This window comes from Hyla sarda, chromosome 6, assembly GCF_029499605.1.
Source record: "Hyla sarda isolate aHylSar1 chromosome 6, aHylSar1.hap1, whole genome shotgun sequence".
Classification (NCBI taxonomy): domain Eukaryota; kingdom Metazoa; phylum Chordata; class Amphibia; order Anura; family Hylidae; genus Hyla; species Hyla sarda.
In genome coordinates, this window is record NC_079194.1 from 113,813,722 (window position 1) to 113,830,497 (window position 16,776).

The following is a 16,776-nucleotide window of genomic DNA, read 5'->3' on the forward strand; positions in this document are numbered from 1 at the left end:
TCAACACTGGTCTGTGGCCTCTGTGAAGTCAACAGTTATTTGTGAGGAAGAGTTATAATGGTTGCAAGACTGTTCAAGTTATGTTCTGGGATTTTTAAGTAATAGCTTCACCTAGAATGTACTGCAACCAATGAGCTTATGTGCTTTACTGGAGATCTTTAACAATTAAGGCTTTTGTGCCACTATTGTGTTAAGAAGGAAAACTTTAATTCTTCTGTTCAAAAACAGTTGCAAACTTGGTGTTGGCTCAAAGGAAAACGACACCACATTACAGCCTTCTCCCTCCGTCCTCTTACCCTTCACGATTACCTTTTCTATCAATTTCAAAACTAGCATCAACATGGAAGTGTTCACCTATGGCCTCTTCTCAGGAGAAATCTCTCATCCTAAAATAATGCCAGGATGTACATCCTAAGAAGCCATATGTGGCTACCCTGGGACCAGTAGTGCTCCTGGTATGTCAAAGGTGCTGTAAGTGGTGTGACTGTCCCAGTGTATCCCAGCCCTAGGTGTGCACAGCTTTTGTCAATGGGGGCTACACTAGTTGGTAAAGTAGCGGAAATTACTCGGGGCGCATCCCAATTTACTGTGTGCTGGTGTCACAAAATAATATAAAAAAACATTTACTCACCTCTTTGATTCCACAATGATCCAATGGAGAAGCTCTGGTGGGTGCCCTGGTCTCTGTTTACTAGCAGCCGGCACATCTGCATCAGTGGCCTCAGCGGTTGCATGGAGTACTACTTCTACAGAAGCCTCTTTATTGGATTGCCACAGGATTGGAGAGTAAAGGTTTTTATGTTATTGTGTAACATTAAGTCCTCTCATATTATTTTGTTCAAAATGTGGAAAAGACCTTTAAGTTTTACACTGTTAATTGCAGGGGTTGTCACATCAGGACAACCTTTGTAAATGTGCCCTATTTGGGCATATAAATGGGTTAGAGTTTCTGGCAGACTTAACCTGTCCTTGCATTACATAGGTGATGATTAATTTAATACATTTTCCCTATTGTGACCTTGACTCTACTAGTGAGAAGATGCAGCTCATTCACCCCGCAAAATAAGGGGGTCTTAAGACCCTTAGCTTCGGGGATCAGCTGATAGTTGCAGTCAGTGCCTCTCATAACAAATGCCTGTGATGAGAGATTTGTGCGCATTTTTAACCATCTTCTTTGCCCCATTGAATCTAAATGCAGCAACATTACAAATAGTCTTAAATAATAAAAAAAATAGTTTACCCCACTCTTCTGCCAACCTTTGTGTCTCCATGGCTACAGACTACAAACATGCACTCCACTTCTCCTTCTCTTCTTGATAAACAATAACCAGAAAAATAGAGTGTAGATGAATATGAGTAACATATTACTGCAGGATCAGACTACACTTAGGGTTTGTTTGTAGTCTGTAACCATGGAGACTCATAGATTTGCATAAACACAATTCATGGTGATACTACCTTGTATTTTCATAAAGTTGCTGTTAAATTTACTTCATGATCTCACCAGCGTGAATAATCCTGATGCACAAAAGAAACATGTAAGGGATGTACTCAGCCCTGCTACATCGCTACATCCGCCGTTATTGTTTTTCACATTTTCAAACAATTACAACAAGATTATTTGATTGTCTTTTTTGTCTTCATCTTAAGACTGACTTTTTAAAGCCCTTGTCTGCCAGTTTAGCATCACGTGGCTGTCTAGGCAAACATTACTATGGTTTCCGGGGGAACCTTTGTGCGTTTATCTCCGGTGATAGGCTCTTTATTTCAGCTTACTCCGCTTCCGCTAACAATACTTTGTTACTCCTAACTGTGACTACTGGAAATAGTAAAATGTCTGACACTAAATCTTCCTTCTCCGTTACCCATTAGTATGGAGAATGTTAGAAACCTATGTACGGAATAAATGGAAGAAGAAATGTTCACTCTTCCTGGGTAAAAAGATAATGGCCCAGATTTCTCAAATTGTTTAACCAATACCAGAGCTCATTAAGATATTAAAGCTGAGCTGTGATTGGTTGTCACAGCAAAACCAGACAGTTTTGGTTTTAGGCAGATAGATAAATCTGGGTCAGTGTTACAGAATAAATCAATTCCATGAAAGAAGAAGATGGCAGCACTCACTGAAACAGTTGAAGGATATTCTTCTTTTATTTTAAAGTGCAGAAGTGAACATCAAGTGCGGCCAGACACGGACGCCAAACCTCGATCAGCAGAATCGGTGACAGCTGTTGCGCATGCGCAGAGCACGATTCATCAGACCCTCAGAGGGTATAGATTTTGCTATGTCAGAGGATTTTTGCCTCTAAAATTGCTGGTTTTTATGGGCCCAAAGTGAGCCTCAAAAATGGTGTGTAAAAAAATACTACAAAATGGGTCATAATTTAATCAATATGGCTGCCATAGTTTTCAAAGAGTTGCTTTCGGGCCACTGAACAGCATATCTGCTTACCTGTGCAGTAAAATCTTATTTAGTAATCTGCCACCCCTGTAACACCACATAACTAGGCATATTTTCTATTGTTAGTCTGGAAAAGCGGTTGATTCCCATTGAATGCAAAAATGGCAGACCATGTCATCTACTTTTCTGTGACCTTCCAATAAATCACACATTATTCGATAATCCAATACAGATCACATGACGTATATGACATGAGTGAATTATTATTTATCCTCTTTTATTTTATTATTTTCAGAACGGAATTGTGCACAGAGACATTAAGCTGGAGAATATCCTTCTGGATGAAAACCTTAATGTAAAGGTAAGTGGAAATAAAAAAATTAAAATAAAATATCAGCCCCAGGGCATGTAATTGATAGAATGAGACATGTGACAGTCAATCAGATATGAGTAAGCATAGAGAGAAAGAAATATGTCTGCACTCACCATGATGTTCAGAAGCAGTTCATTCTTTTATTGTAGCAGCATAAATACGAACAAAGTCGATAAATAAATTCACCCGGTGTGCATGGAGGCAGAGCAGCTACCAGCCGGCAGCCAGAGCAGGAGAGTATAGGCAGAACGAACGTGCGGTTTTGCGTCAGAGATTCATCATCCGCAGAAAGAATGAACCTATGGTCCTAGCGCCGGCATGTTAGGCCATGTTCACATGTCGTAATGTCCGCAAGGAAAATCTCTGTACGGACACTCCAGAGTCTGCGAGCACCGGCATAATATGCTGGTGATAGGACCGCTCAAGAATGTGCCATCTCATATACGGCTATGCATTCCATGCGGTGTCTAAATATTCCTTCTTTCTGCGGACATGGAAAACAGAATTTCTGTGCCGAAAACATCTGGCATAGAAATTCTGCCTGTGAGAACAGCGCAGCAGAATCCCATTGAATTCAATGTGACTCTGCTGCAGCGGAATCTCCATGCCGAATTCCAATGTGCAATTTGTCATCTAAATTCTGACATGTGAACATGGCCTTAAGCCGACATCTGCAGATTGCGGAATGTCCACACAGAGATTTTCCGTGCAGACATTCCGACTAGTGAACATGGCCTGACTCTCCCTGGTGAGCATTTGGTAATCCTATTCAGTTGGATGGGTAACCAGACATGCTTCATAACTCCCATAGACTTCAATGGAGAGTTCCTCACTACATGCATGTTCACCTCTGTGTGGCTGCAAAAGGGGTCAGTTGTGTCTGGATCACAGAGGTGGGTGCAAAAAGGACCAAGGCTTGCAGCCTTACTCCAGCTCCCAACACTCTCCATTCCCCACAAAGCATTTGCTTTTGCTAAAATGTCACAATCTCCTATTCTCCAGACGGGACAGTCACTTGCAAGAAGCCGGAATGCAAATAGACCCTGAGCTGGACACCCTGCCAGCTCCTTAACAACCATGTGCGCTTTTAGCAGTGATAAACTGTGGGAAAGAACTGTGGGAAGCACAGAAGCAGAAGACCACTGTGCAGCGGTCTCCTGCTTCCTGACGTACAGTACGCAAATTGTGTAAATAATGTACATACAGGCTAAAGCATTTTTCAGGCTCCTGTACGTATATTACACAAATAGCGCATGCAATGTACGTACAAGAGCGCACATTGCGCTGCAGGCCACGTGATGATGTCATTTCATCACGCAGCCTGCGGGAGATGTCCTCAGCGCAGGATCAGCGGAAAGGTGAGTGTATTTTTTTATTTTTTATTTTAAAGAAAACTTACCTAACTGGAGGCATTACTTATGTGGGGGTATTATTACCTAACTGGGGGCATTACCTATGTTAGGTAATGCCCCCAGTTAGATAACCATACCAAACATAGGTAGTGCCCCCAGTTAGGTAATCATACCCCCACATAGGTAATGCCCCCAGTTAGATAACCATACCAATGTGGGGGTATGGTTACCTAACTGGGGGCATTACCTATGTGGGGTATGGTTATCTAACTGGGGGCATTACCTATGTGGGGTATGGTTATCTAACTGGGGGCATTACCTATGTGGGGGTATGGCTACCTAACTGGGGGCATTACCTATGTGGGGGTATGGCTGCCTAACTGGGAGCATTACCTATGTGGGGGTATGGTTACCTAACTGGGGGCATTATCTATGTGGGGGGTATGGCTTCCTAACTGGGGGCATTACCTATGTGGGGGTATGGCTTCCTAACTGGGGGCATTACCTATGTGGGGGTATGGCTACCTAACTGGGGGCATTACCTATGTGGGGGTATGGCTACCTAACTGGGAGCATTACCTATGTGGGGGTATGGCTACCTAACTTGGGGCATTACCTATGTGGGGGTATGGTTACCTAACTGGGGGTATTATTGCTTAACTGGGGGCATAACCTTTTTTAACCTATCTGGAGCATTTCCTATTTGGGGGGATTATTACCCAACTGGGGGAATTACCTATGTGGGGGCCTTATTACCATGCAAATAGACCTTGATCTGGACACCCTGCCAGCTCCTTAACAACCATGTGCGCTTTTAGCGGTGATAAACTGTGGGAAAGAAGTGACCAACTCGGAGCCAAAAATTAACCTATTTTCCAAGTATTAAAAAGCTGAAGTGCGACCAGGCAGAAATAGCTAAAAGATTCATGGGATGGCTAAAAATAACCTAAAACTGCCACTGACTAACATCCTGCTGGTGCACTGGCCTTTTATGGAAGGTATGGCAGGTTTAACATTGTGCAGAAGAATGCCGGGAATGTCTGTGTTTTAGTATTGAACGGGGAAAAAAGAAGAGTTTAATTGGATCCGTCTTCAGCAATTCATTCTATTCCTGACATATCACAGGATGTATTAGCATTCCTGGAATTACTCTTTCAAGGAAACAATCCGGTTCCTTTGTGTAGTCTCTCGTGCCAGCATTTAGTCTTCTTGTCGCTTCTACATGTAGGGGAAGAACGTGATTGCACATTGTCATAGGCAGACATGTTTTGTATACTATTCCTTCCCTGTTATATTGCGGCAGCATAAGCCGCAGCGTTGTACAGTTTCCACTTACAACATCTAATCTCCCTATTTCATACACACACTGGGGCCTGTTTCATAGGAAGCCAATGAAAGATTTGTTGTACAACATGGCTGCTTTCTGGGGGGGGGGGGGGGGGGGGGACAGTACCCACACACCCTTTCAGACTAAAAATCTGTTTTAACACAATTGTCCTGAAACCGTAGAAAAGCCACAGTATTTTTGGCTCTATTTTTTAAAAATCCCAGTAAAACCAAGATGGCGTTGCACCCTATTTAACCCACATAAGCATGTCAACTCCAAGCTGATGGAATATGTGAATATAGGGAATTTATGGTATGTTTACACTTTTGTAATTTACATTCTAAGGGATTTACATGTTTCTTTTATTTTTAAGCTTGCAGACTTTGGGCTTTCAAATCTTTATCATAAGAACCAGGTCTTGGAAACATACTGTGGCAGTCCTCTGTATGCGTCTCCGGAGATTGTCAAGGGTCTACCGTACCAAGGACCTGAGGTAAATGTTATTTGCATACTGTTTAATATACTCTGAGTATCTTTAGACCAGTGTTCCCCAACCAGTGTGCCTCCAGCTGTTGCAAAACTACAACTCCCAGCATGCCCGGACAGCCGAAGGCTGTCCGGGCATGCTGGGAGTTGTAGTTTTACAACAGCTGGAGGCACACTGGTTGGGAAACACTGCTTTAAACATTCCCCTGCAGCCTTCCTGCACAGTATGGCCGGTGACGCACAGCACCGCTGATGTGCGGCCAAGATGACGCTGTGGTGACCCACAGTGATGGCAGGACCACGGGGTGTAGCGGTGTAGGTGGATGGGGCAACATGGTATTAACCCCAGGGGCAAGGTGTTATTAATACCTATTGTTCGTGATGCCAGAGTGGTTTTTGGGTACCGGAATTACCCAAACGGTATCTCCGGTATTCCAATAACTAGGCAGTGAAAGGAGAGTCCACAACCAGGTTATGGTTTAACGAAGGCTTTACTGAGGTCAAATAGGTGGTATTATCTGCACAGCTAGGCCAGAATCCCAGAGAGGTGGCCAGGAACACTGAAGGACCTCACAGCTTGCTGGGACCAATTATACTTGTAATAGACTTTAGACAATTGACTTGAGGCTTAACTAGACTATAGATAGTGACAGCGGACATAGACTTGGAATGACTGTAGATTTGAGGCCTTCCGGGTTCTGGACACTAGCACTGAGACATCTGGTCTCCACTGTATCAAGAGCAAGAGTGATGGTAGAAGAGAGACAATTGTAATAGCTGCCCCCTTATATATAGGGGGGCTGAGCCAAGGCCCATTGGTCAAGCTGCAGGTCATGTGTTAACCTGGTTCCCTCTGGGTAACATGTGATAACATAAACATAACATGTGACCTTTCACAGGTCCTTTAGACATTTACTGGGGTCCTCCAAAGGTCCTTTATACTGACTATACATTGACATACTGACTATAATACTTTTACATTAAATAACACTATAATAACAACAGGGGAGACACTGCAGGGGAGCCCCCAGGTCATCGAGGGACTCAGCCTGATAGGGCCTAAGTGTAGTGCAGGACAATGTCCTGTACTGGGACATCACAACGCACCTATAGATTAGGTTAGATCTAGCTGCATCATGGTCATGAGCTGCAGTGTCTTAAAGGGGTACTCCGGTGGAAAACTTTTTAAATCAACTGGTGCGAGAAAGTTAAACAGATTTGTAAATTACTTCTATTAAAAAAAATCTTAATCCTTCCAGTACTTATTAGCTGCTGAAAACTACAGAAGAAATTATTTTCTTTTTGGAACACAGTGCTCTCTGCTGACATCTCTGTCCAGAGTAGGAGAAAATCCCCATAGCAAACATATGCTGCTCTGCTCAGTTCCTAAAATGGACAGAGATGTCAGCAGAGAGCACTGTGCTCGTGATTCAGCAGAGAGCTCTGTGTTCCAAAAAGAAAAGAATTTCCTCTGTAGTTTTCAGCAGCTAATAAGTACTGGGAGGATTAAGATTTTTTAATAGGAGTAATTTACAAATCTGCTTAACTTTCTGGCACCGGTTGATTTAAAAAAAAAAAAAAAAGTTTTCAACCAGAGTACCCCTTTAAACAGACTTCAGCTGTGCTCTGTGACATTGTAGGAGCCTTGAAGCTGTGCAAAGAAATACCATATTCTTTGCTTTCATTTTATTATCAAACTTCAGTCTCTGTAGTGAATTATCATTATTATTATTCAGTCTCTGGGTGAATTATCTGAATTATCCGCATTAGTGCTCATCATAATATCTATCTTTTCCTTCACAGGTAGATTGCTGGGCTCTTGGGGTGCTGCTTTATGCACTGATCTATGGGAGCATGCCATTTGATAACAGCAACTATAAGACGCTGGCAGAACAGATTGGCAGCGGACTATATAGACAGCCTCCTCATCTGTCAGGTCAGTTCCATTCTCTCTTCTTTTTAATATGACCATTATAAAATATAGAATTTTAAAGGGTACCTCTCATCAAATAAACTTTTGATATATTTTAGATTAATGAATGTTGAATACCTTTCCAATAGCATGTTAATGAAAAATATGCTTCTTTCTATTGTATTTTTCCCGATCAGTCCTGTCAGCAAGCATTTCTGACTCATGCTGGAGTCCTAAACACTCAGAGCTGCCAGCCTGCTTTGTTCACAGCCAAACAGACTGTGAACAAAGCAGGCTGGCAGCTCTGAGTGTTCTCCTTTGTGAACAAAGCAGACTGGCAGCTCATAGTGTTTAGGACTCCAGCATCAGTCTGATATGCTTGCTGCCAGGACTGGTAGGGAGACCCCTAGTGGTCATTTCTTCAAAGTGGAAAATTAATTAGAAAGAAGCATATTTTCTAATAACATGCAATTGTGAAGTTATTCTGCATACATTAATCTATAATATATCAAAAGTTTTTTTGATGAGAGGTACCCTTTAAGGGTTTATTAACGCATACAGTATCCTGTGCCTATTTGATGCTCAGGATTTGAAGCTGCAGATTTTATGCTGCAGATTTCAATGTACACTAAATTACTTTAAAGGGGTACTCCGGTGGAACACAATTTTTTTCTATTCAACTGGTGCCAGAAAGTTAAACAGATTTGTAAATTACTTCTATGTAAAAATCTTAATCCTTCCAGTACTTATCCACTGCTATATACCACAGAGGAAGTTGTGTAGTTCTTTTCTGTCTGACCACAGTGCTCTCTGTTCTCATCTCTGTCTACGCCAAGAAGTAATTTACAAATCTTAAACTTTTTGGCACCAGTTGATCTGACACGTGTTTAACCCCTTAAGGACGCAGGACGTAAATGTACGTCCTGGTGAGGTGGTACTTAACGCACCAGGACGTACATTTACGTCCTAAGCATAACCGCGGGCATCGGAGCGATGCCCGTGTCATGCGCGGCTGATCCCGGCTGCTGATCGCAGCCAGGGACCCGCCGGCAATGGCCGACGCCCGCGATCTCGCGGGTGTCCGCCATTAACCCCTCAGGTGCCGGGATCAATACAGATCCCGGCATCTGCGGCAGTTCGCGATTTAAATGAACGATCGGATCGCCCGCAGCGCTGCTGCGGGGATCCGATCATTCATAACGCCGCACGGAGGTCCCCTCTCCTTCCTCCGTGCGGCTCCCGGCGTCTCCTGCTCTGGTCTGTGATCGAGCAGACCAGAGCAGGAGATGACCGATAATACTGATCTGTTCTATGTCCTATACATAGAACAGATCAGTATTAGCAATCATGGTATTGCTATGAATAGTCCCCTATGGGGACTATTCAAGTGTAAAAAAAAATGTAAAAAAATGTAAAAGTAAAAGTAAAAAAAAGTGAAAAATCCCCTCCCCCAATAAAAAAGTAAAACGTTCGTTTTTTCCTATTTTACCCCCAAAAAGCGTAAAAAACATTTTTTATAGACATATTTGGTATCGCCGCATGCGTAAATGTCCGAACTATTAAAATAAAATGTTAATGATCCCGTACGGTGAACGGTGTGAACGAAAAAAAATAAAAAAGTAAAATTCCTACTTTTTTAATACATTTTATTAAAAAAAAATTATAAAAAATGTATTAAAAGTTTTTTATATGCAAATGTGGTATCAAAAAAAAGTACAGATCATGGCACAAAAAATGAGCCCCCATACTGCCACTTATACGGAAAAATAAAAAAGTTATAGGTCATCAAAATAAAGGGATTATAAACGTACTAATTTGGTTAAAAAGTTTGTGATTTTTTTTAAGCGCAACAATAATATAAAAGTACGTAATAATGGGTATCATTTTAATCGTATTGACCCTTAGAATAAAGAACACATGCCATTTTTACCATAAATTGTACGGCGTGAAAACAAAACCTTCCAAAATTAGCAAAATTGCGTTTTTCGTTTTAATTTCCCCACAAAAATAGTGTTTTTTGGTTGCGCCATACATTTTATGATATAATGAGTGATGTCATTACAAAGGACAACTGGTCGCGCAAAAAACAAGCCCTTATACTAGTCTGTGGATGAAAATATAAAAGAGTTATGATTTTTAGAAGGCGAGGAGGAAAAAATGAAAACGTAAAAATTAAATTGTCTGAGTCCTTAAGGCCAAAATGGGCTGAGTCCTTAAGGGGTTAAAGGGGTATTCTGGTGGAAAACTTTTTTTTTTTTTTAAATCAACTGGTGCCAGAAAGTTAATCAGATTTGTAAATTATTTCTATTAAAATCTTAATCATTCCAGTACTTATTAGCTGCTGTATGCTACACAGGAAATTATTTTTATTATGTGTTTTAGACACTTTTAAAACGGAATCCAACAAAGAGACATGGCTTCGATAAAGGGGTTTGGCATAAAATGTGTGCAAAATTCTACAAGAATTGTGGTACAAGATTCTGGCATAATTTAAGCCAACTAATAGTTATTTTTAGACTAGATTGACTAAAAATGTACCAAATTTAACAAAAAGCATGAGCCACTGTGGTAAATCTGATCCATTCTAAGGCTTTGTTCACAAAAAGTATTTGTGACTGTTTGTGGCTGGGAACATAGCCTTATGCAAAAAAAAAAAACTGCTGAAAAACTACATGGAAACAAAAATGACCGAATAAGATAGTAGAAAATAAGGCTGAAAATACTGTGTGCACCCAGCATTGGGCAACATACATTGGGGAAGATTTATCAAAACCTGTGCAGAGGAAGAGTGGTGCAGTTGTCCATGGCAACCAATCAGATCGCTCCTTTCATTTTTAGAAAGGCCTGTGAAAAATAAAAAGAAGCGATCTGATTGGTTGCTATGGGCAACTGGGCAACTTTTCCTCTGGACAAGTTTTGATAAATCTCCCCCATAATGTTTGGGCCATTAATGACTGAAACAAAAACCAAACTAAAATCAAAAACTGGTTGAAAAAAAAACAGCAGTTTTTTTTTTCTGTCTTTTTAGCATTTTACAGCTCAAAAATGGCCCCAAAATGCTGTGTGTGAACATGGCATTAGACTGCCAGACTAAGCTTTCACTCTAATATAATGTAAGTTGACATCTGTACCACACATATATGTTTATGGTATAACACAAATGAATGTACCGCTGCAAGTCAAATTTGGCGCAGTGTTGCAGACGTTTTTATCGTATATACATTTTTGTGGCATATTGTATATGTTTTAAACATACTTTTTATCTGTAAAAACAGCAAAAAAAACAAAACAAGATATGTTTTAAACATCTAGACCTAACACTTAGACCTATACCAGACCATACGTCACTTTTCATCTTCCATGGGAAAAAGAAAAGTATGCATTTACAAACTATTTTTTGTGGCACAAAATCACAACATGAGCATAGCTACTTTTGACAATGTTGGCATAATGGAAGTCTATGGGCATACCTCAGCCAACATTCAGGTACCATTTAAGAGTATCTCCTGGCTTACTGTTGTGGTATAGATATGAACCAGCCCTAAGGGTTAGATAATTATAGGAAATCTGCCCCAATATATGACTGAGAATAGTGCAGAAAAAAAGGATAGAATTGACGCTTTATGGTACCGATTATCCGAGATATAGCATATAGTAGTAGTGCAAAGAGTATTAATGGACCTGCTCACCTTTGTAGGTTGCACAATGCAGGCACAACACTGAAAATCGTTTTAGCAGGTCTCTGCTGTGATGTGTCGGGAGAAGCCGGACGCCAGTCCCATCCAGGACTGTGTAGAATGCAGAAAAAAACAAATGTGGAAAGATGGAATACCCGGCAGGGGTTCCTTTTCTTCCAATGAAAAAACCGACTTCAGCTGGTGGCGCTTCCCGGACGAGATGATACAGGAGTCAAAGTGTAGGATTAGGGTACTTTTTATTGGTAGTCATAAAAAGTACAGGCAGATACAGACAATGCGTTTTGGAGGGGCTCCCTCCTTTGTCAGGTCTAGACCTAATGAAGGAGGGAGCCCCTCCGAAACACGTTGTCTGTATCTGCCTGTACTTTTTATGACTACCGTGTCATCTCGTCCGGGAAGCTCCACCAGCTGAAGTCGGGTTTTTCATTGGAAGAAAAGGAACCCCTGCCGGCTTTTCCATCTTTCCACATCAGCTTTTTTCTCCAATATATGACTTGGAGTTTTCCTTTAAAATAAGAAAACTTAATGCACTCTTTCTACTCCAGAATGAAGCAATTAACTATAACCATTGTCTTTTCTATATAGGAGCCTGTGGACTCATTGACTGGATGCTAACAGTAAATCCAGCCAGAAGAGCTACCATTGAAGACATTGCCAATCACTGGTGGGTTAATTGGGGCTACGACACTGTAGTCTGTGACTGTGACCTGGTAGCGGAATGCCAATCTCCATTGTTGGCCCGGTATATTGAGTGTCAGAACACACCAAGTTTTAAAGGAGCAAAGAAAGAACACTGCAAAGCCCAGCAAAGGGAAGATGATGAATATGAAGTCTGCCTGAGAAAGTCCAAAAAGGAGAACGACATCAATCACTCTCAGCAGGAGCATGAACTTATTGTTCCCAGACAGAAACCTAAAGGGATCTTGAAGAAAAGGAGCAGTTTTGACAGTTCTTTTTTAAACTCTACTTTTTCAGAGAACCTGTCTGGAAATCGCTTGGAGCTCAGCAGAGAAGCACAAACCACATCCACCTACGAGTCCCACAAGTCAGTTAATATTGAATGCACTTTCAGTATGCCGAAAAAAGGGATCCTAAAAAAAACATGTGAGAGGGAATCGGGTTATTCTTCCTCCCCAGAGAGGTTAACATCCTCAGAAATTCAGAAGACCTACCTCACAGTACCTGAAGAAAAAGCAAAGTCTGACAAGCATTCAAAAAGGAAAAAAGGCATTCTGAAAAAGAACGGACGGTTCTCCACCAGCTTAGACCTTCCCAGTGATTGCTCGGCTATACGGCTTTCAGACTCGATGGAAGATTTAGTAATACCCAATGCAGATCCACCAAAGAGTCCAAGTCGACCATCAAGTGTCATCAGCGATGACAGTTTTCTCTCCAGTGATTCTTTTGATCTGCTCGATATACCTTCGGTCACAAAATCTCAATTCTTCTCTTATAACTCTAGAAATCATGCCTACAGTTCTGAGGAGGAAGATGTGTTGACCAATAAACCGATGGTGCATACGAGACCATAAGCTATAAAGGACAGCTTAGTGTTTACGGCCCTGAAGAAACAGTACGAAAAAACTATAAGAATTCAACTTTGCACATATCCAGTGCTGCTTGTTGGGCTGTTCTGGATCTTGAAATACAAAGACTTTGTTGACAAGTTGTGTATATATGGCAGTTGTATTTTATTAGTGAAATTCATTGAACATACTGTATGTTTCCTTGATCAACTTTGTAAGTTATGAATATGGTAAATATCACTTTGCAGTGTCTTAAACAATAAAGGGTGATAGGTGAGCATTAGGGATGAGGAAATTAGTCTGGCTGATTCACCCCAGTACTTAAAGATTGTGTGACATTTCAAAAATATTGCTGCCTTTCTCATAAACAGCACCACTCGTATCCATTCACTGTATGCAGTATTGTATTTCAGCCTCATTCATTGTAAGCAATCCTTATTTACTGCATAAAGTTTAATCTATTATTTCTATTGATAAACTGTATGCAGTGAGCTCCTCCTAGTGGTGGGTAGAGGCAAACACAATTTGATGATATAACTTTATTTCTCTTAAAGATTTTGAGATCTTTATCCAATAAGACAAAGTCCGTCTTAAAGGGGTACTCCGTCCCTAGACATCTTATACCCTATCCAAAGGATTGGGGATAAGATGTCTGATCCGGGACCCCCACGACCTCGGCTGCAGCACCCCAGACATCTGTCCAGGGCACGGAGAAAATTTTGCTCCGTCCCGGATGACTGGCAATGCAGGCCGGAGGCTTGTCACCATGCCCCACTCATGACGTCATGGCCACGCTCCCGCAATGCAAGTTTATGGGAGGGGGCGTGACGGTCATTATGCCCCCTCCCATAGACTTGCATTGAGGTGTCCGTGATGTCACAAGCCTCCGGCACTACACCCGATGCCCTAAACGAGTGCCGGGTGCAGCAGAGAGATAGCGGAGATTCCCAGCGGCAGGGATCAGACATCTTATCCCCTATCCTTTGGAAAGGGGATAAGATGTCTAGGGGCAGAGTACCCCTTTAAGGTTATGGGCCTGCAGATACAATTAGAAAAAACCCAGAAGGTGGATATTGAGAAACTTAAACATTTAGAGTAAAAGGCGACCAGTGTGAGGATGTTTTTACATAACATGGAGTATTTTGTGTAAAGCCAGAGGAAATTGTTAAACAAAATATGAAAATGCCAGAGCGTTTAGTTGGAGAAAGGGTATATAAATAACGGGATTAAGATCCACTTAGTTCTGTCTTCAGTCAAAATCATAAAACAATGACTCTTTATAAGGAAGGGAAAGGAAAACAAGACGCTGGTGAAGAATGTCATTACCTTGATTAAATTTAGTGGCACCAGCGTAAGTCTCTTTCGTACTGAATTGCTCGGTGGCATCTGACTTTAACCCAATGACAGCTGCTGCTTCTATGTATAAAGGAGCAATGATCAAAATACATGATATGGAATCAATGTTTTTCCATGGAAACGTTTTATACTTGAATAATATCCAGAACTACATTCACTATTCTGATTTCTTCTTCATTGTGGGAGCTCAGATGACAGATTTAACGTGAATGAATCATTTAGATATTTATTTTACTTTACTTACCTTTGTTCCCATGTTTCTATTTCCTGATTGTTAATTGTTTTCCCATTTTTTATACATTGTTATAGGGCCAGCCATCTTGCCTGAGCTGTTTTTAAAACTGGTGTCAACTTCAGCAGTTTTTTGGGAAAACTGCCACTTTCTTCAATGGGATTCTGCTACATTGTGCACACTGCAGCATTTCTGCAGCAGAAAATATTCACAGTGACAGAATTCAGCAAGAAAATTTTCCTCGCTGAATTCTTTAGTGGATTTGCGCTGTTCAATATGATTCGGAATCGGCGCTTATGTCCATGCCCATTTGCTGCAAGCATAAGCACCGTACCTTTGACGGACGCGTTCAATATTCTGCTGGAATTCAATTCCTTGTCGAAGGTTCCACTATAGAACTTCCGACGTGTGAACTAAGCAGCAAAATTCTCATTGAAATTAATGGGAAGGTGCTGCAAGGCGGATTGCCGGAGGAAATCTCTGCAGTGTGAATGGGGCCTTAAGATTAAACAATGTTATTTATTGTTTATTGTTTTTTTTCTGGAAACAGAGCCTATCTACTTTATCTTGAATCGCAATCTTTAAAGGGGTACTCCGCCCCTAGACATCCCCTATCCAAAGGCACCCCAGACATCCGGTGCACAGAGCAAACTTCGATGACTGGCGACGCGGGGCAGAGGCTCGTGACGTTACGGCCACACCCCACTTGTGACGTCACAGCCACGCCCCCCAAGGCAAGTCTATGGGAGAGGGCGTGACGGCAGTCAAGCCCCCTCCCATAGACTTGCATTGAGGGGGCATGGCCATGACGTCAAGAGCGGGGCTCTGCCATGACATCACGAGCTTCCGGCGCTGCACCCGTTGGACCCCATGATCAGACATCTTATCCCTTATCCTTTGGATAAGGGATAAGATGTCTAGGTGCGGAGTACCCCTTTAAGTAACTAAAGGCAAAGTTGTAATACCAGTCAAAGACTATGGACAATAGTGTTGAGGTTTCAGAACAGTCAGTTACCATTCTCCGAGTTGTGTAGCTTTCCACTTTGGACAATCCCATTTTATTTGATGGGCACCCTGATTGAATTGACCAATTCGTCCTGCTGTTTGGACTTCAGCCGTAATGACCTGGATTTTCTGAACCAGTAAAATGCATACAGTTCACCTCACCTCACATTCAATAATACTGTAGGATGCCTCTGATTTTAAATGGGTTATAGAGAAATAAGAAAACATACTGTAGCTGGCTTTTCCCATAAACAGCACCACACCGGTCTTTGGGTTATGACTAGTAGTGCAGCCCAGCTTAAATGCAATTCATGCTGCTGTGCTGTAATGCCACATACAGCCTGTCCACATATGTGGCACTGTTTTTTTGTTTTTTTAGAAGAAATGAGCCATGTTTTTCCAACCCCGGATCACCACTTTTAATTATCTCTTAACTTACTATGTATAATGCAAAAACAATGAACGAGATTCTATTATTTATTACTTTGGTCTCTAGTTCTGACAATGAAGTATTCGGATTCCTCCTGGCCACAGTCTGATAAAAATACAGTGTATAGATATTCACTCCTCAAACCTGGTAACTTGTTCTATTAGATCAGTGTTTCCCAAGCGGGTTCCTCAAGACCCCCCAACAGGTCATGTTTTCAGGATTTCCTTAGTCTTTCACACATGATATAATTGTGCTGATACCTGACGCACTGACCAGAATTATATCACCTCTAAAGGAAATCCTAAAAATCCAAAAAAATATGCACTCTTTTGAGGACTTTGCTTGGGAAACACTGTTAGATGAAACACTGGGATGAGAGTAAAGAGAACATTTGTGATTTTAATCTAATAAACATTTGCTGTATGTTCTAAATTTTTTTTTTTCTTTTTTTTTTTTTTTTTTCTTTTACAAATGTTTAAGAATAAAAAATTTAAATCAATTTCTTTCTACATTGTTGTGTTTTTATTTTGGTGTTTTTAATGGGAGAATTTTATTAAAGAAAAACTAACCTGCTGATATAAGCTAATAAGGCAGGGGTTACTGATTAACCCGTTAAGGACCAGGCCATTTTACACCTTAGGACCAGAGCGTTTTTTGCACATCTGACCACTGTCACTT

General features: G+C 41.3%; 1 protein-coding gene across 1 annotated transcript in view; it reads left to right on the forward strand.

Annotated features, from left to right (window-relative positions):
- Positions 1-16,500, forward strand: part of LOC130275982 (NUAK family SNF1-like kinase 1) — a 47,899-nt gene extending 31,399 nt beyond the window's left edge. The window contains exons 4-7 of the mRNA XM_056524739.1: positions 2,697-2,762; positions 5,827-5,946; positions 7,743-7,875; positions 12,135-16,500. Coding sequence (XP_056380714.1) covers positions 2,697-2,762; positions 5,827-5,946; positions 7,743-7,875; positions 12,135-13,081 — 1,266 coding nt within the window. The 3' untranslated portion in view covers positions 13,082-16,500. The remainder of the gene's footprint in view (positions 1-2,696; positions 2,763-5,826; positions 5,947-7,742; positions 7,876-12,134) is intronic.
- Positions 16,501-16,776: the final 276 nt, after the last annotated feature.